Raw genomic sequence first — 19360 nt, 5'->3', positions numbered from 1 at the left:
TTCTCTCGCGCGCTCTCTCTCTCTCTCTCTCTCTCTCGCGCGCGCTCTCTCTCTCTCTCTCTCGCGCGCTCTCTCTCTCTCTCTCGCGCGCTCTCTCTCTCTCTCGCGCGCTCTCTCTCTCTCTCTCTCTCTCTCGCGCGCTCTCTCTCTCTCTCTCTCTCTCTCGCGCGCGCTCTCTCTCTCTCTCTCTCTCTCTCGCGCGCTCTCTCTCTCTCTCTCGCGCGCTCTCTCTCTCTCTCGCGCGCTCTCTCTCTCTCGCTCTCTCGCGCGCGCTCTCTCTCATGCTCTCGTGCGCTCTCGTGCGCTCTCGTGCGCTCTCGTGCTCTCTCGTGCTCTCTCGCGCTCTCGTGCGCTCTCGTGCTCTCTCGTGCTCTCTCGTGCTCTCTCGTGCTCTCTCGCGCTCTCTCGCTCTCTCTCTGGCTCTCTCTCTGGCTCTCTCTCTGGCTCTCTCTCTGGCTCTCGCTCTCGCGCTCTCGCTGTCTCTCTCCGGCTCTCGCTGTCTCTCTCCGGCTCGCGCTCACTCTCTCTCCGGCTCGCGCTCACTCTCTCTCCGGCTCGCGCTCACTCTCTCTCCGGCTCGCGCTCACTCTCTCTCCGGCTCGCGCTCACTCTCTCTCTGGCTCGCGCTCACTCTCTCTCCGGCTCGCGCTCACTCTCTCTCCGGCTCTCTCTCGCGCTCTCTGGCTCATGCCCGTGCCCTCTCTCTGGCTCTCTCTGGCTCTCTCTGGCTCTCGCTGTCCCTCGCTGTCTTTCTCTGGCTCATGCTCGAGCCCCCTCTCTGTCCCTCTCTGTCCCTCTCTGTCCCTCTCTGTCCCTCTCTGTCCCTCTCTGTCCCTCTCTGTCCCTCTCTGTCCCTCTCTGTCCCTCTCTGTCCCTCTCTGTCCCTCTCTGTCCCTCTCTGTCCCTCGCTGTCCCTCGCTGTCCCTCGCTGTCCCTCGCTGTCCCTCTCTGTCCCTCGCTGTCCCTCTCTGTCCCTCGCTGTCCCTCGCTGTCCCTCGCGCTCTCTGGCTCTCTCTGGATCTCGCTGTCTCTCTCTGGCTCTCTCTGGATCTCGCTGTCTCTCTCTGGCTCTCGCTCTCTGGCTCTCGCTCTCTGGCTCTCGCTCTCTGGCTCTCGCTCTCTGGCTCTCGCTCTCTGGCTCTCGCTCTCTGGCTCTCGCTCTCTGGCTCTCGCTCTCTGGCTCTCGCTCTCTGGCTCTCGCTCTCTGGCTCTCGCTCTCTGGCTCTCGCTCTCTGGCTCTCGCTCTCTGGCTCTCGCTCTCTGGCTCTCGCTCTCTGGCTCTCGCTCTCGCTCTCTTTCTCTGGCTCTCGCTCTCTTTCTCTGGCTCTCGCTCTCTTTCTCTGGCTCTCGCTCTCTCTCTCTGGCTCTCGCTGTCCCTCGCTGTCTTTCTCTGGCTCATGCTCGAGCCCTCTCTCTGTCTCTCTCTGTCTCTCTCTGTCTCTCTCTGTCTCTCTCTGTCTCTCTCTGTCTCTCTCTGTCTCTCTGTCTCTCGCTGGCTCTCACTCTCGCTGTCTCTCGCTGTCTCTCGCTGTCTCTCGCTGTCTCTCGCTGTCTCTCGCTGTCTCTCGCTGTCTCTCGCTGTCTCTCGCTGTCTCTCGCTGTCTCTCGCTGTCTCTCGCTGTCTCTCTCTGGCTCTCGCTGTCTCTCGCTGGCTCTCTCTGGCTCTCTCTGGCTCTCTCTGGCTCTCTCTGGCTCTCTCTGGCTCTCTCTGGCTCTCTCTGGCTCTCGCTGTCTCTCGCTGGCTCTCGCTGTCTCTCTCTGGCTCTCGCTGTCTCTCTCTGGCTCTCGCTGTCTCTCGCTGTCTCTCGCTGTCTCTCGCTGTCTCTCGCTGTCTCTCGCTGTCTCTCTCTGGCTCTCGCTGTCTCTCGCTGTCTCTCGCTGTCTCTCGCTGTCTCTCTCTGGCTCTCTCTGGCTCTCTCTGGCTCTCTCTGGCTCTCGCTGGCTCTCGCTGTCTCTCTCTGGCTCTCGCTGTCTCTCTCTGGCTCTCGCTGTCTCTCTCTGGCTCTCGCTGTCTCTCTCTGGCTCTCGCTGTCTCTCTCTGGCTCTCGCTGTCTCTCTCTGGCTCTCGCTGTCTCTCTCTGGCTCTCGCTGTCTCTCTCTGGCTCTCGCTGTCTCTCTCTGGCTCTCGCTGTCTCTCTCTGGCTCTCGCTGTCTCTCTCTGGCTCTCGCTGTCTCTCTCTGGCTCTCGCTGTCTCTCTCTGGCTCTCGCTGTCTCTCTCTGGCTCTCTCTGGCTCTCGCTGTCTCTCTCTGGCTCTCGCTGTCTCTCTCTGGCTCTCGCTGTCTCTCTCTGGCTCTCGCTGTCTCTCTCTGGCTCTCGCTGTCTCTCTCTGGCTCTCGCTGTCTCTCTCTGGCTCTCTCTGGCCATCGCTTGCGCTCTCTCTCTCTCGCTGGCTCTCGCTTGCGCTCTCTCTCTCTGGCGCTCTCTCTCTGGCGTGCTCTCGCGCTCTCTGGCGCGCTCTCGCTGTCTCTGTCTCTCTGTCTCTCGCTGTCTCTTGCTGTCTCTCTCTGGCTCTCGCTGTCTCTCGCTGTCTCCCTCTGGCTCTCGCTGTCTCTCGCTGGCTCTCGCTGTCTCTCTCTGGCTCTCGCTGTCTCTCGCTGTCTCTCGCTGTCTCTCGCTGTCTCTCGCTGTCTCTCTCTGGCTCTCTCTGGCTCTCTCTGGCTCTCTCTGGCTCTCTCTGGCTCTCGCTGTCTCTCTCTGGCTCTCGCTGTCTCTCTCTGGCTCTCGCTGTCTCTCTCTGGCTCTCGCTGTCTCTCTCTGGCTCTCGCTGTCTCTCGCTGGCGCTCTCTCTCTCTCTGGCTCTCGCTTGCGCTCTCTCGCGCTCTCTGGCGTGCTCTCGTGCTCTCTGGCGTGCTCTCTCCTCTCTCTGGCTCTCGCTCGCGCTGTCTGGCTCTCGCGCTGTCTGGCTCTCGCGCTGTCTGGCTCTCGCGCTGTCTGGCTCTCGCGCTGTCTGGCTCTCTCTGGCTCTTGTTTGCGCTCTCTCTCTCTGGCTCTCGCTTGCGCTCTCGCGCTGTCTGGCTCTCGCGCTCTCGCGCTGTCTGGCTCTCGCGCTCACGCGCTGTCTGGTTCTCGCGCTCACGCGCTGTCTGGTCTCGGCTTCTCGCGCTCACGCGCTGTCTGGTTCTCGCGCTCACGCGCTGTCTGGCTCTCGCGCTCACGCGCTGTCTGGCTCTCGCGCTCACGCGCTGTCTGGCTCTCGCGCTCACGCGCTGTCTGGCTCTCGCGCTCACGCGCTGTCTGGCTCTCGCGCTCACGCGCTGTCTGGCTCTCGCGCTCACGCGCTGTCTGGCTCTCGCGCTCACGCGCTGTCTGGCTCTCGCGCTCACGCGCTGTCGCTCCTGCGCTGTCCGGCTCTCGCTCCTGCGCTGTCCGGCTCTCGCTCCTGCGCTGTCCGGCTCTCGCTCCTGCGCTGTCCGGCTCTCGCTCCTGCGCTGTCCGGCTCTCGCTCCTGCGCTGTCCGGCTCTCGCTCCTGCGCTGTCCGGCTCTCGCTCCTGCGCTGTCCGGCTCTCACGCTCTCGCTGTCTCACGCTCTCGCTGTCTCACGCTCTCGCTGTCTCACGCTCTCGCTGTCTCACGCTCTCGCTGTCTCACGCTCTCGCTGTCTCACGCTCTCGCTGTCTGGCTCTCGCTCGCGCTCTCTGGCTCTCGCTCGCGCTCTCTGGCTCTCGCTCGCGCTCTCTGGCTCTCGCTCGCGCTCTCTGGCTCTCGCTCGCGCTCTCTGGCTCTCGCTCGCGCTCTCGCTCGCGCTCTCTGGCTCTCTCTGGCTCTCGCTCGCGCTCTGGCTCTCGCTCGCTCTCTCTGGCTCTCGCTCGCGCTCTCTCTCTCTGGCTCTCGCTCGCGCTCTCTCTCTCTCTCTGGCTCTCGCTCGCGCTCTCTCTCTCTCTCTGGCTCTCGCTCGCGCTCTCTCTCTCTCTCTGGCTCTCGCTCGCGCTCTCTCTCTCTCTCTGGCTCTCGCTCGCGCTCTCTCTCTCTCTCTGGCTCTCGCTCGCGCTCTCTCTCTCTCTCTGGCTCTCGCTTGCGCTCTCTGGCTCTTGCTCGCGCTCTCTGGCTGTCGTTCGCGCTCTCTCTCTCTCTCTGGCTGTCGTTCGCGCTCTCTCTCTCTCTGGCTGTCGTTCGCGCTCTCTCTCTCTCTGGCTCTCGCTCGCGCGCTGTCTGGCTCTCGCTCGCGCGCTGTCTGGCTCTCGCTCGCGCGCTGTCTGGCTCTCGCTCGCGCGCTGTCTGGCTCTCGCTCGCGCGCTGTCTGGCTCTCGCTCGCGCGCTGTCTGGCTCTCGCTCGCGCGCTGTCTGGCTCTCGCTCGCGCGCTGTCTGGCTCTCGCTCGCGCGCATCGCTGTCTGGCTCTCGCTCGCGCGCTGTCTGGCTCTCGCTCGCGCGCTCGCTGTCTGGCTCTCGCTCGCGCGCTGTCTGGCTCTCGCTCGCGCGCTCGCTGTCTGGCTCTCGCTCGCGCGCTCGCTCTGGCTCTCGCTCGCGCGCTCGCTCTGGCTCTCGCTCGCGCGCTCGCTCTGGCTCTCGCACTGGCTCTGGCTCTGGCTCTCGCTCTCGCTCTCTGGCTCTCCCTCGCGCTGTCTGCCTCTCCCTCGCGCTGTCTGCCTCTCCCTCGCGCTGTCTGCCTCTCCCTCGAGCTGTCTGCCTCTCCCTCGCGCTGTCTGCCTCTCCCTCGCGCTGTCTGCCTCTCCCTCGCGCTGTCTGCCTCTCCCTCGCGCTCTCTGCCTCTCCCTCGCGCTCTCTGCCTCTCCCTCGCGCTCTCTGCCTCTCCCTCGCGCTCTCTGCCTCTCCCTCGCGCTCTCTGCCTCTCCCTCGCCCTCTCTGCCTCTCCCTCGCCCTCTCTGCCTCTCCCTCGCCCTCTCTGCCTCTCCCTCGCCCTCTCTGCCTCTCCCCCGCCCTCTCTGCCTCTCCCCCGCCCTCTCTGCCTCTCCCCCGCCCTCTCTGCCTCTCCCCCGCCCTCTCTGCCTCTCCCCCGCCCTCTCTGCCTCTCCCCCGCCCTCTCTGCCTCTCCCCCGCCCTCTCTGCCTCTCCCCCGCCCTCTCTGCCTCTCCCCCGCCCTCCATTCCCCCCTCCTCCCCACTGTAGCAGGCAAATGTTTGTAAACAGCAATTGCAAGAATTCTCTTGGCTTTTGGGGCCGTGAGGCTGCCTGAAGGACTTAATGGCAGATAATTGCCCTTTTACAAGGGGTAACAGCTGCTTAAACTGCCTAAAATAGGTAGCACACTTAATAAAGTTTAAGCGGTGCCTTTATAATTGATGCTTATGACAATATCAAATGGATTTGCAGCACTTGCTCAATATTGCTCAAGTTCTCCCTGTGTCTGCGTGGGTTTTCGCCGGGTACTCCGGTTTCTTCCCACCACCAAAAGACTTGCAGGTTGATAGGTAAATTGGCCATTATAAAATTGCCCCTAGTATAGGTAGGTGGTAGGGGAATATAGGGACAGGTGGGGATGTGGTAGGAATGTAGGATTAGTATAAATGGGTGGTTGATGGTCGGCACAGACTTGGTGGGCCGAAGGGCCTGTTTCAGTGCTGTATCTCTAAATAAAAATAAATAAATAAATAGGCAGCTTCTGGGATAAGCAGGAAAGGTGTAAGTGGTGCTGACTGTATCTGTAATATCTGAAAGCTTGCCTATTTGCCATGGGCCACAAACAGTTGTTTAGTCTTGTTTTGGAATGAACAGACCATTTTGATCCAATGTTTTAAAATTGAGAAACTTTTGAATTTTTAAAGAAACAGCCTCATTAGGAATTTTACGACATAGGTTTCTGCAAATCCAAAATAAATTTGATATAGCAAACCCTCTTTTGGATTCTTGTTATTAAGACAACACAAAACAACCCAACACTTTCACCAATTTAAGCTGCCGCAGTCACCATGAAACTTTTAAATAAGATTGCAGCACAAAGCCAACAAATGTACAGATATATTTACAAATATATGGGATCAACCTGTATTTTTAACTAATTTTCATTTGGCAATGAAGTACTCTCCCTTTTTTTCTTCATTTACTTAACATTCTTGGGCTTTAATTGCAGCTAATTCTATTAATATAGAATTCTCTTTATCCATCAATGTTGAAAGTTCAAATATGAATGTTTTGAATACAATTTTGATCCACCTTAAGTGCAAGTGAATGTAAAACCAGAAAGCCCGCTTTAATTGTTAAAAATATATTTTTTAATAAGGTGAAGTTATCTTGTACTTGCATGAAACATGTTGAGATTTCTCAAGGGCCGTCCAGAATTAATACATTTTAAGAGACTCTAGTTATCCTTTTCTTGGCTGCCGTGTCTGCTGTCCAATTTGGGTTGTCAATCACGCAACAAATACCACTTTTAATATTTATCTTCCTGCCAATCCCTGTTTGCATCGTTTGTGGGGCCAGATGAACAGTTTTCTAGCACTTGCTGAACTTGTCCCATAATACATAGTGGCTCACCTTTTCTGAGCATATGCTGAAATGTCATACATGTCCAGAAGTGATAACCCACAATGTAATTTGGGGCAATTTAAATTATCCAGGATTAAGCCGACATTTGGGCTGCTGTGCAATTAAAATATCTGGGGATCAGCCAACATTTGGATCACCATGCAATTAAACCGAAGAGGGACCAACAACAGCAGTGTTTGATCTAAATTGTGGTTAACTGTTCACCAGCAGTATATGATGCCAGGTGTGCTAGGGTTTCAAACCCGTATTCCATGACACTAAACTGCTGAGACATTGCGTCGTGAGAAATTAAAGCAGTATTTTGACTGGTTTATCATACACTTCCTGTTAGTTGATAATGGAACATGTAGATGTGGGAACAGGTCAGTTCTGCTGTTGGTTGCAGAGGGTGTACAACATGGTTATGAATCCTTTTGGAACAGTAGGCCAGGTCCATATATCGCAGTTGCTGAATGGAAAATTAATAATTGTCATTTTTGAAAAAGAGAATCATAATTAAATATCCATGTCAATTTCCAATATAGTTTGCATTTCTTAAGCTCTTACATCTTGCAATTTCCACCAGACAACAGGATTGTTGGGCAGGAAAAAGAATGGCTGCTTCTCTCTGCTGAGTGAATTTCCAGTAACCTGGCCACCCAAAAACTACTGACTGAAATGGGAGCCAGAACTGATGCCATTACTATCTCTTGAGCTCTACACCTCTTCAGAGGGCAGGTATAAAATTATGCAATCCAAAACATGCTACTTTGGATTGTAGCTTTGTCACATGGCACCTTCCCTCACTTCTGACCTTCTGTCATAACGTATCCCTGAACGTTTCCTTTGTGAGGAAAGTACCTTTTTTCAAACTACACTAAATGCCTTCATGAAAGTGTGTGGTCTGTTTTCAATGTAAGAAAACACAGATCAGCTGCTACCCTGTTGATTGTCCTATTTGTAAACAGTGTCCCATGTTTTTCAAAGGGTCGAGGCCTTTCAACTGTCCTGGAGTCATGTTCTTTATCCTTGATGACCTCAATCCTGAGAATACTAACTAGCAATTCTTGTTTCTTTCTCCCTTCCATCTCTCCCTTTTCTTATTCTTCTGTTTTTTCTCTATCTGAGACAAAGGAAAGAGGGGGAGAGAGATCTACAAACAAGAGGTAGCAACTTCATTTTGGAGCCTGGTGGGAATGATGCTGGATTTGCTGCTCTTGTTTGTGGGGGGAGGGGGGGCAGGCGGGCGGAAGAGGGGATGGGGGAGGAGAAGAGATATTCCTGTCTTCTGGTTTGAACCTACATTGGTGTAGATACCTGAAGTAGATCCTGACTGGAGGAGCGGAGCACTGCTAGGAGGAGGAGGTTTATGTAAACCATATGCCCTGTTGAAAGGCACCTATGCTACCTGTTGTTTCCTCTGGGGAACTGTTTGGAGGCAAGTGCTTCTCATTAATATCACTCACTTCACTTATAGCTTGAGCTCTGCTGAAGGCAAGAGTGAAATGAAATTGCCAGAGTTGGGCCTACAGGTGACATGACAATTTTAAGTCATTTCTGGAAAACTGACTGTTAACTATAGTCAGTTTGTGCAGTAGCAAGTATTAGATTCAACTCATTGAAACTTGTCCTGTAGTAGACTAACTCTCCCATTTGTCACAGCCAATGATAATATTTGCTGTAGCTCACATTACACGTATAGCGACATCTCAGAATGCTTTACAGGGCAGTGTGAAGCGGCATTTGAATGGTTTTTGTCTCTGCTATAGAGGAAGAGGCACTGAAATGTCAGTAATAGCATACATAGCTCTAGTTTTTTTGATGCATGTCGAGGCCAAAATCTCCAGTTTGAAGCTAAAGCATTCTAGATTTCTCTGTGTCCATGCATAAAATGGAGTACATGTCTTAATCTATTGTGAATAGGTGACCTCTATTAATGTTACTATGACTTGTGTTGCTTACTGGAGGCTTGATGGGTATTGTGCATTGTTGAAAAGTAGTCACTTTTTTTTTAGCATGGTTGCAATCTCTGGAATGTATCATGAGTAATGACTTTTTGAATGCCTCAGGTAAGGTTTGAGAAAGTAAACTGCACTGAGTATTTTCATAAGACGGGAATTAATACCCAGTGACAGCATGAGTCGTTGAGGTGACTTTGACCTTCACAGCTGAAGGTGTTAACTTTGAACTCAATTGTTTAGATTTAACTGGCCTATTGTGACTGGGACAGGAGTCAGTAACTAGTGGAGGAGCTGAACATGCAGTTTATTCTGGGCTAGAATCAGCCGTAGTTCTTGAGTTTAAATTCACACAGGACTATAAAATTATGCAGAGATTGTTTGCAGAAATGTCAGTTAGCTGAATATCTTGTCAAGCAAGAATTTGAGACGTGTAGGCCATTGTGATAGCTTAGCTTAAGGTTACTATTGTGGAGAATAATGCTGCAAATGTTAGTTTGGCAGCAGTCTCATCTGAGTCAGAAGATTGAGGGTTCAAACTCCCATTTGAGAAGTTGAGCACAAAGTCTAGGTTGGCGTTTTGCTGTACTACTGCGGGAGTCCGACATTGTTGGACATGCTGTCTTTCAAATAAGACATTAAATTGCACTCTATTAGTATAATTAAGTTGACGTATAAGCACCTGTGGCACTATTTAAAGAAAAGCAGTGGAGTTCTCCTGATGTCCTGGTTATCAAGTAGAAGAAAGGGAACAGGATAGTGGTTATGTACTCCATTTGGCAGGACTTTACTAGTGATGTCTCCTGGAATCTGTACTGGGGCCTCAGCCTTTCACTATATTTATTAATGTCTTGGATGAAAGAATAGAGAGCTGTATAGTTTACTGATGACACCAAGTTTGGTGACACAGCAAGTAGTATAGATGGGGGGCAGAAAGTTGCTAAGAGACATTGATAGATAAGATAATAAACTATTTTGATTCAGTTTAAAGTAGGGTAGTGCATTGCCATTCTCTTTGGATCTAAGAAAGATAGATCAGTGTATTTTTTAAATGATGAACAGCTAGGAAATGTGGAGGAGCAGAAAGATCTAGGGGTCCGTGCACATAAATCACTAAAAACTAGTGGATAGTTGCAAAAAAAATGTAAACATTTTCTAAAATATTGGACTTCAAGAGGGCTGGAATACAAATGGGTACAAGTTATGCTTCAGTTGCATAAAGCTCTGGTTAGACCATATCTCATAGACTCATTATGGTACAGACGGAGTTCATTCTGACTCTCTGTAGAGCAATCCAGTAAGGCCCGTTCCCTCGTTCTATCCCTGTAGTCCTGCAAATGTATTTCTCTTAAGTGCCCATCCAGTTTCATTTTGAAATCATTGATCGCCTCTGCTTCCAGCACCCATGTAGGCAGTGAGCTGCAGGTCATTACCACTCGCTGCAGAAAATGTTTCTTTCTCACATCACCCCCTACATCTCTTGCCCAAAACCTTAAATCTGTGTACGACTAGCTAATGGGAACAGCTTTCCTTTCTCTAGCTTATCTAAACCTGTCGTAATCTTGTACACCCCTATCAAATCTTCCCTCAGTCTCCTTTGTTCCGATGAGAATAACCCCAGCTTCTCCAACCTAACCTTGTAACTAAAATTCCTTAACCCTGGAACCATTCTGGTAAATCTCCTCTGCAACCTCTTCAGGACCCATACATCATTCCTAAAATGTAGTGACCAGAACTGGTAGCAATACTCTAGTTGTGGCCTAACCAGAGCTTCCACATACCTTCCCTGCTTTTGTACTCCGTATGTCGATTTATGAAGTCTGAAGTATTGTGTTCACGTTTGGGCACTGTGTACCTCAGGAAGGATATATTGACCCTAGAGGGGCATAGCACAGGTTTACCAGAATGATACTGTGGCTAAAAGGGTTAAAATCTGAGGATGGGTTGCATAGACCAGGCTTGTGTTCCTTCAAGTATAGAAGATTAAGGGCTGATATAATTGATGTATTTAAGGTTGGTAAAGGATTTGATTGGGTAGTCAGAGAGAAACTATTTCCTCTGATGTAGTGAGTTCAGAATAAGGGGGCATAACCTTACAATTAGAGCTAGGCTGTTTGGGGTGATGTTAGGAAGTACTACTTCACACAAAGGGTAGTGGAAATCTAGAACCTGAAAAGCTGTTGTGGCTCGGCAAGTTGAAAATTTCAAAATTGAGATTGATAGGTTTTTGTTAGGCAAGTGTATTAAGGGCTATTCCCAGATAATGCCAATTTCTTAATTGAAATAAGTTTGGCCTTGACATACAATGAATAAGCAAAATTTTACCTTTTGTATTTGATATAATTTCTGTTTAACCAAGTTCTACATAACTTTCTGACAAAACTTCATAAAAGTCTTTTATTTTAAGGCTGAAGAGGAAAACAAAGCAACTGAAGCAGAAGGAAGAGGAATCTTCAGGTTTCAAAGCTGAAAAACCGTTGCCCAAAATAGAAGTACAAGCTGGTCAAGATGATTCTAAAGAAAATGTGAATGTATCTTCACTACATTTGGTTGACCATGAAAGGATTATGGATAATTCAAAAATATCCTTGAAAATAGGGGACAATATAGAAAGCAATAAAAGAATAACTGCTCAAAGGAAAGAAATCCGACGTGCAGAGCTCAAGAGGTTTTACTTGTCTGGTAAGTAACTGCAGAGTATCTTGGCTCACATTTGACAGTCAGAACCTTTTCATTTATGTAAATTGAAGTTGCATGATGGAAAAGTATTTATGGTAGTATTGCAAAGTCATCATTTTTGCAAGCTTTGTTTGCAGTGTTACAAAGGTTTGCAAATAGATTTATGCTTTATCCCTCAATAGTTGTGTGATGTTTTTAATATGCCTGTAACCCCTAATTGAAATCTTATCAATTCAAATTTTTAAATGATCAACTGATAGAATTAGAAATGCAAGTTGTTTACAACACAAACCATTTATAAGACATTCCACGAGCCAGTCAAAATATATCTGATACTATGAAAACACTATCTGATGTGATGGTATAATTGCTGAGGTGTATATACACCCCTTATACTCCTTCAATTATAATTTTATTACTTAACATATAAATGATTTCAATGATTCAAGCCTACTCTGGTCATTTTGTTTTGGTGAGTCAGTTGCCAGGAAGGTGGGATAAAGGAGAGTTGTTTCACCATCTTCGCTGTTCAGGTGTTCTTTTCATGTCTTCAAGGTTTCAGTGACAGGCACACTGAGGTATCGGAGGAAGGAAATTGAGGTTCATCCAAGATTGTATCTTGCAGTTGTGGAGAAGTAAAGTTGAGTGTGTAACATTGCCCAATTTCACCTCCCACCCCCCCCCAAATAACCCCCCCACCCTCCAGGTCTCAACTCATCTACTGCTGAAACCCTCATCTATACCTATTTTACCTCTAGACTTGACTATTCCAATGTACTCCTGGCTGACCTTCCATTCCTACTCTTCATAAACCTGAGGTCATCGAACTCTGCAGTCTGTGTCCTATCTCTCAAAGTACCATTCACCCATCAATCCTGTGCTTGCTGGTTAAGCAATACCGCTATTAAAATTCTCCTCCATGTTTTCAAATCCCTTCATGGCCTCGCCCCTCCCAATGTCTGTGATCTCCTCCAATCCTACAGCCCTTGGATAGCTGCGTACCTCCAATTCTGGCCTCTTGTGCGCCCTCAATTTTAATCACTCCACCATTGATGGCTGTGTCTTAAACTGCCACGGCCTTAAGCTCTGGAATTCCTAAACATCATCACCTCTTTCCTTCTCTTCCTCTCTTTCCTCCTTTTCAGGTGCTCCTTAAAACCTACATCTTTGACCAATCTGCCCTAATGTCTCCTGATGTGACTTGGTGTCACTAAAGGTGCTATATAAATACAATTAGTTGTTGGCTGTCAATAATGATTTGCAATATCAGTTAAAATGGGAACCAGGAAGGAAAGTTGGATAATAAGGAGTTTACTGGGAATTGGATCAAGGGGCCAAGAGGTAGATCTCATGGATGAGGTGAGCTCGGAGAGGGCATGGAGAGATGAGGAGGGGAAAAACTGCAGAGAGGTGTTCACAGCTTGGGTGGGGACAAGTCTGGAGGGAGGTTTACTTAATGCGGCAGTGGGATAAGGCAGAACTGGGTAATTATAGGCTGATTAGTTTTACTTCGGGAACATGCAAGATGCTCGAAAGTATCATAAGATCATAAGAACTAGGAGCAGGAGTAGGCCGTCCGGCCCCTCAAGCCTGCTCCGCCATTCAATAAGATCATGGCTGATCTTTTCGTGGACTCAGATCCACTTACCCGCGCTCTCACCGTATCCCTTAATTCCTTTATTGTTCAAAAAGATATCTACCTTAGCTTTAAAAACGTTTACTGAAGAAGCGTCAACTACTTCACTGGGCAAGGAATTCCATAGATTAACAACCCTCTGGGTGAAGAAGTTCCTTCTTAATTCAGTCCTAAATCTGCTCCCTCTAATCTTGAGGCTATGCCCTCTTGTCCTAGCTTCACCTGCCAGTGGAAACATCCTCTCTACTTGTATCTTATCTATTCCCTTCATAATTTTATATGTTTCTATAAGATCCCCCCTCATTCTTCTGAATTCCAATGAATATAATCCCAATCTACTCAGTCTCTCCTCATAAGCCAACCCCTTCAACTCCAGAATCAACCTAGTGAACCTCCTCTGCACCCTCTCCAGTGCAGTATATCCTTTCTCAAGTAAGGAGACCAAAACTGCACACAGTACTCCAGGTGCGGCCTCACCAGTACCTTATACAGCTGCAACATAACCTCTCTGCTTTTAAACTCAATCCCTTTAGCAATGAAGGACAAAATTCTATTTGCCTTCCTAATTACTTGCTGTACCTGCAGACCAACCTTCTGCGATTCATGCACAAGGACACCCAGGTCCCTCTGCATAGCAGCATGCTGCAACTTTTTACCATTCAAGTAATAATCCTTTTTACTGTTACTCCTACCGAAATGAATGACTTCACATTTATCAATATTGTATTCCATCTGCCAGACCTTTGCCCACTCACTCAATGTATCTATATTCCTCTGCAAAGTTTCACAGTCATCTGCACGCTTTGCTCTGCCACTCATCTTAGTGTCATCTGCAAACTTTGACAACCTACACGTGGTCCCCAACTCCAAATCATCTATATAAATTGTAAATAATTGCGGTCCCAACCACTGCGCCACTGTCCCAACAGGGTGTCCCTGACGCACACCACTAGTGACTGATTGCCAATCAGAATAGTACTCATTTATCCCCACTCTCTGCTTCCTGTTAGTCAACCAATCCTCTATCCATGCTAATACTTTACCCCTAACGCCATGCATCCTTATCTTATGCAGCAGCCTCTTGTGCGGCACCTTGTCGAAGGCCTTTTGGAAATCCAGGTACACCACATCCACTGGGTCCCCATTGTCCACCTTGCTCGTAATGTCATCATAGAATTCCAAAAGATTTGTCAAGCATGACCTGCCCTTCATGAACCCATGCTGCGTCTGCCCAACGGGACAATTTCTATCGAGATGCCCTGCTATTTCTTCCTTGGTAATAGACTCAAGCATCTTCCCCACTACAGAGGTTAAGCTAACCGGTCTATAATTCCCCATCTTTTGTCTACCTCCCTTTTTAAACAGTGGCGTCACATCTGCTGTTTTCCAATCTGCTGGGACTACCCCAGAGTCCAGTGAATTTTGGAAAATTACCGCCAGTGCTCCTGCTATTTCTCCCGCCATCTCTTTTAGTACCCTGGGATGCATTCCATCAGGGCCAGGAGACTTATCAATCCTTAAGGAGATGCACGATATGATCACTTGGATAAGTAAGGCATCATCAGGGACACACGATGTGGTTTCCGGAAAAGGAGGTGTCTTACACATTTCATCAAATTTTTTGAACGAGTTGTTAAGTTATTCGATGAAGGCAACTTGATAGACATTGTTAACTTGATTTTAAGAAAGCCTTTGATAAGGTGTAACAATAGAATCTTGTGGAATTAGAAGTAATCCACTGTGGTGGATTAAGGATTGGTTGACTGCCTTTAGGAAGAAAGTTTGTTAATGGATTTGGATCCACTTGGGAGACCAGTTACCAGTGGTATTCCACAGGTCTCAGTGTTAGGATCGTTGTTCTTTACTATCTTTATTAATGACTTGGATGCAGATGTGAGTCATAGTGATACAGCACTGAAACAGGCCCTTCGGCCCACCGAGTCTGTGCTGACCAACAACCACCCATTTATACTAATCCGACATTCAATCCCATATTCCCTACCACATTCCCTCAATTCTCCTACCACAGGCCAACTTACCTATCAACCTGCAAGTTTTTGGCTGTGGGAGGAAACCGGAGCACCCGGCAGAAACCCACACGGTCACAGGAAGAACTTGCAAACTCCGCACAGGCAGTACCCAGAATTGAACCTGGGTCGCTGGAGCTGTGAGGCTGTAGTGCTAACCACTGCGCCACTGTGCCGCCCATGTTGGGGAAATAATCAAATTAGCGGATGATACAAAGCTATGTGCAAGTTATATTGTGTAGTGTGCTAAACTACTGCAAGCAGATCTCGCATTTGTTGGGGAAGTGGGGCTTACTTTAGAAAAGTGTAGCAATATGCACGTGGGTGGACCTAATGCTAAATCTGCGTACACCTACAGGGAATGGAATTGAAGTCAGTGGTGAAAGAAAACAATCTGGATGTTATAATGCATCATTTTTTAAGGATTCACGACCAATTTGTTTGCTGTTCCTAGGATTCTATAGGGACTTGAAAAGGTAGACCATGACGAGTTGTTTCCTTTTGTTCAGAACAGTAGAAACAGAAAACACGACTTGATCTTGAGGAGGGGGCTAAATTCAAAACTAATCTATGAAAACAGTGGGCTGAATTTTAACATACAGGAATTGAGGATTTGGGAGTGGGTGGTGGGGGGCGGGGGGGGTGTGTGGTGTGGTGTTTAAAACCACGGAAATTAACAGTGCATCGGGAAGCTGGCTTCAACCATCTGACTTCTGCATTTAACTCCAGTACGTTTGAGCAACCCCCTGGAAAGGCATGTTGTGAATTTCAATATGTTAATCGGTCAATTACAGCAATATTAACATCGCTTTTTCAATTGTAACTGTGGGTCCATGGCTTTCTGGGCTTCCTGGAACTCAGCAGTGAAAGCAAGGCGAGCACATATTGGCAATTGAGGGGGCTGAAGACATGACAGGGAAATGTGCTAGTAAGTACTGAAACCTCACAGCTGCTTTCTTGCTTGTTTGTATGAGTGGCTTTGTTCACAGTACTTGTGTTCAGAAATAACTGACAACTCTGGAGGTTTGGACGTCTGATCTGCACTGTGGAGCTTTGATCTATCAAACTAGCATGGTTGCTGCTTCTGCTGTGTTACTTTGGACCTCAGATGAGGACCAAGATGACTTGCATCAGATTTAGCAGGAGCAGCAAAGAAAGGAAACAAAGAAGGTGTGAAGTAGCCACATCCTGGGCCATTGTGGCTCACCGCAGGGAGGGAGATCTATCTCTCCCAACAGAGGCAAGATGTGAGACCATTTTGACCTTAAAAGTAGCTCTCTAGAGAGAGAGAGAGAGATCCAGGACAAACATCACGAAAGCCTGTCCAGCTGAGAGCTGGGAGAAATCCAACTTCAATTTGTTCGGAAGGGCCGGGGCGTGCACCAAAACATGGGAGGAGCGAGTAGCCAAGGTACGACAAAAGTTGGGCATGTGGGGGCAGCGATCTCTCTCCATTGTGGGTAAGAACCTGGTCATCAGGTGCGAGGCGCTCACGTTGTTGCTCTACGTGGCGCAGGTCTGGCCCATACCCCACTCCTGCGCCGTGGCAGTCACCCGAGCCATTTTCCGCTTCGTCTGGGGATCTAAAATGGACCGGGTCCGGAGGGACACGATGTTTAAATCTCTGGACAAGGGCGGGAAAAATGTACCCAACGTGGCCCTCATCCTGATGACCACCTTCGTGTGCGGCTGCATCAAGCTGTGTGTAGATCTCCAGTACGCAAACTCCAAGTGTCACTACGTGCTGAGGTTCTTTCTGTCCCCGGTGTTGCGAAGGATGGGCCTGGGCACGTTGCCGCGGAACGCTCCATGCAGTTGGGCCGTGCCGTACCACCTATCCTTCGTGGAGCAGTTTCTGCGGGAAAACACCTTTGACCACCGGTCCATCAGGCAGTGGTCTGCACGGAATGTCCTCAAGGCCCTACGGGAAAAGGAGACGGTAGATCCTGTCGGATGGTTCCCCGAGCAGACCGTCAAAGTCATTTGGCGGAATGCCTCATCACCAGAACTTTCAAACAAGCACCAAGACGTAGCTTGGCTGGTGGTGAGAAGGGCCCTCCCCGTCAGATCCTTCATGCAAACCCGAAGTCTCGCCCCCTCCGCACAGTGCCCCCGCGTTGGCTGTGGTGGGGAAGAGACGGTCGCCCACCTCCTCCTGGAATGTGTCTTTGCAAAGCAGGTGTGGAAAGAGATGCAGTGGTTTTTGTCGAGGTTCATCCCAAGCAGCTCTGTAACACAGGAGTCTGTGCTCTACGGGCTGTTCCCAGGGACGCACACCGAGACAAACATCAACTGCTGCTGGAGGACTATCAATTCGGTGAAAGACGCCCTTTGGTCTGCCCGAAACTTGCTGGTTTTCCAGCGCAAAGAATTGTCCACCACCGAATGTTGCAGACTGGCACATTCCAAGGTCCAGGACTACGTGCTGAGGGACGCACTAAAGCTTGGGGTAGCCGCAGCAAAGGCTCAATGGGGAAAGACCACAGTGTAAGGTTCCCCCACCAAGCTGGACTGAGGGGCTGGATCCATGAGAAACCCCTCGAACTGTATCGTTAATATTCTCAATTGCTGTAAATGTAAAACTGTAATTGACATGACAATTGTGAAACGGAAGGGTTGGGAAGAAACTCATGATAGTATTGAAGGAAACTGATCTCCCTTGCAATGTTTGTATTTTTTGGTGCTGTTTGGAAACTGTTTGGCAATGTAATTTTTACAGATTTTTAAGAATAAAGTATATTTTGGAAATAAAAATAAAAAATTTGTGCAGCAGAGAACTGAAAGTGATCTCCCGTCCCTAGAGAAATCTACAAAATGCAGACCTGCAGCTTTAGAGGAGAAATTGACACCCGAGAACATTCAACAGGTTACTATGAACCCAGAAAATCTACCTCGCTTCAAACCACCTACCCCTTTTCCTCTATGTCTCTATCTCGTGAGTGTGAGTGAATGTATGTACAAATGCAGTTCTGACCAAGGTGGGGAAGAAATATTGCTCAATAAATAGTTAATCTCCTGTTTTAAATCTACAAGAAAACCTGTCGCTGTCTGTTGATTTGAAAAATAAAACAAAAGGGGTTAAAACCCTAGTAACAAAAACACTTGCTGCAGTCAGTTGGGAGTTGAACAGTGGTAACCACCCACACCCCTTTCCATGTGGCCATAATGATACCCATTGGAATCCAACCATTGAGGCCCAGGAGTGATACAATTAGAACCGTATGACAACCAGATGTGTCATTGAGCTAGCCATCGGCCTGCTGAAAATGTGCTTCAAGTGCCTAGACAGATCTGGAGGTGCTCTTCAGTACGCACCAGGCGGGCTGTCTAGAATGGTCATGGTGTGCTGTGCTCTGCACAACACTGCACAGCAATGAGGTTTGGACTTGCAGGAGGAACAAACTGCAGAGCACAGAACCTCTTCAGAAGTTTCTGAGGAGAAGGAGGCAGAACGTGATGCAGCAACTAAACCACCAGTGTCGCACATTGCTTCCCAGGATGTCCTCATTATTGCGAGGTTCACTTAGATTACACCAGTCCACCCATTTGACAACTATATGCACAAGGCTACAAGCCATTCTTTCTTCACCCCCTCCCACCCCACCACTGCATTCCCTCAACTCAGCACAGCCCTGCAAACAACTAGGCATTCCTTTCGCAGTCCCCCATTGCTCAGCGTCAGTTCATGTCTTACCATTCATCATACTTGAAAAGACCGCTTGCTAGCCAGCAAGACACGAAAGTGGTGAAAAACAATGACATTTAAGTGTAACTTAAACAGAAACTTGCCAATCTAACATTTTGTTAAACACACCCACGTGTATACCCTTGTGCAACTACAAACCTTTATTCTTTCACTTGCAGGAGATGTCAGAGGTAGGTTCTTTACACAGAGAGTGGTGGGTGCGTGGAATGCGCTGCCAGAAGTGGTAGTAGAAGCAGATACATTAGGGGCATTTAAGCGACTCTTGGATAGGTACATGGATGATAGTAGAATGAAGGGTAGGTAGTTAGTTTGATCTTAGAGTAGGTTAAAGGTTCGGCACAACATCGTGGGCCGAAGGGCCTGTACTGTGCTGTACTGTTCTATGTTCTACATGGTGCAGCCCCTGTGGCTTCAACAGAGGTAGAGGCGGGCTGCTCAGATCCCTGTTCTGACTGCTGAGATGCTCTTGGCCAACATTCTCTAGGTTTTGGAAGCCATAAAGGTCCTGGCAAAGACTTCCCATGGGCAGATTTAGCCTTCGGGACACAAGGCAGCATTTGAGGTACTGACGGAGAAGAGAGTTATGGATGAGAAGTAGAGAAGGGAATAGTTCCTATTGTACTGGAGAAGTGAGTAGTTCCATATTAGATGGGAGTGGACTGAGAAGGACTACGAGCAGTGCAAAGACAGGATTACAATGCTGTATAAGGTTGGTGAGCTACAAGCACAAGTAGTAGTATGGGAATATGATACAGTGGCAATAACGGAAATGTGACTTAAAAATGGCGAGGACTGGGCGCATAATATACGAGAACATAAAGTGTTCAGAAGAGATAGATAAGGAAAACAGGGAAGTGGGGAGCAGTCCTGAATAGGGAAGACATTGCAGTCCTGGAAAGGAAGGATATCCTTGAAGGGGCGAGGACAGA

General features: G+C 48.8%; 1 protein-coding gene across 7 annotated transcripts in view; it reads left to right on the top strand.

Annotated features, from left to right (window-relative positions):
• The window catches only part of LOC137359169 (nuclear receptor coactivator 7-like), a 141126-nt gene that overhangs the window by 62988 nt on the left and 58778 nt on the right, over positions 1–19360 (top strand). For 5 of the 7 annotated variants that reach the window (XM_068025257.1, XM_068025251.1, XM_068025261.1 and 2 more), the window contains one exon: positions 10791–11065. The exons of the other annotated variants lie outside the window; for them this stretch is intronic. In XM_068025257.1, coding sequence (XP_067881358.1) covers positions 10791–11065 — 275 coding nt within the window. The remainder of the gene's footprint in view (positions 1–10790; positions 11066–19360) is intronic. 7 annotated transcript variants of the gene reach the window in all.

This window comes from Heterodontus francisci, chromosome 3 (genome assembly GCF_036365525.1).
Source record: "Heterodontus francisci isolate sHetFra1 chromosome 3, sHetFra1.hap1, whole genome shotgun sequence".
Taxonomy (NCBI): Eukaryota; Metazoa; Chordata; class Chondrichthyes; order Heterodontiformes; family Heterodontidae; genus Heterodontus; species Heterodontus francisci.
The sequence above is the reverse complement of the archived record's forward strand: the minus strand, read 5'-3'. Positions and strand labels throughout refer to the sequence as shown.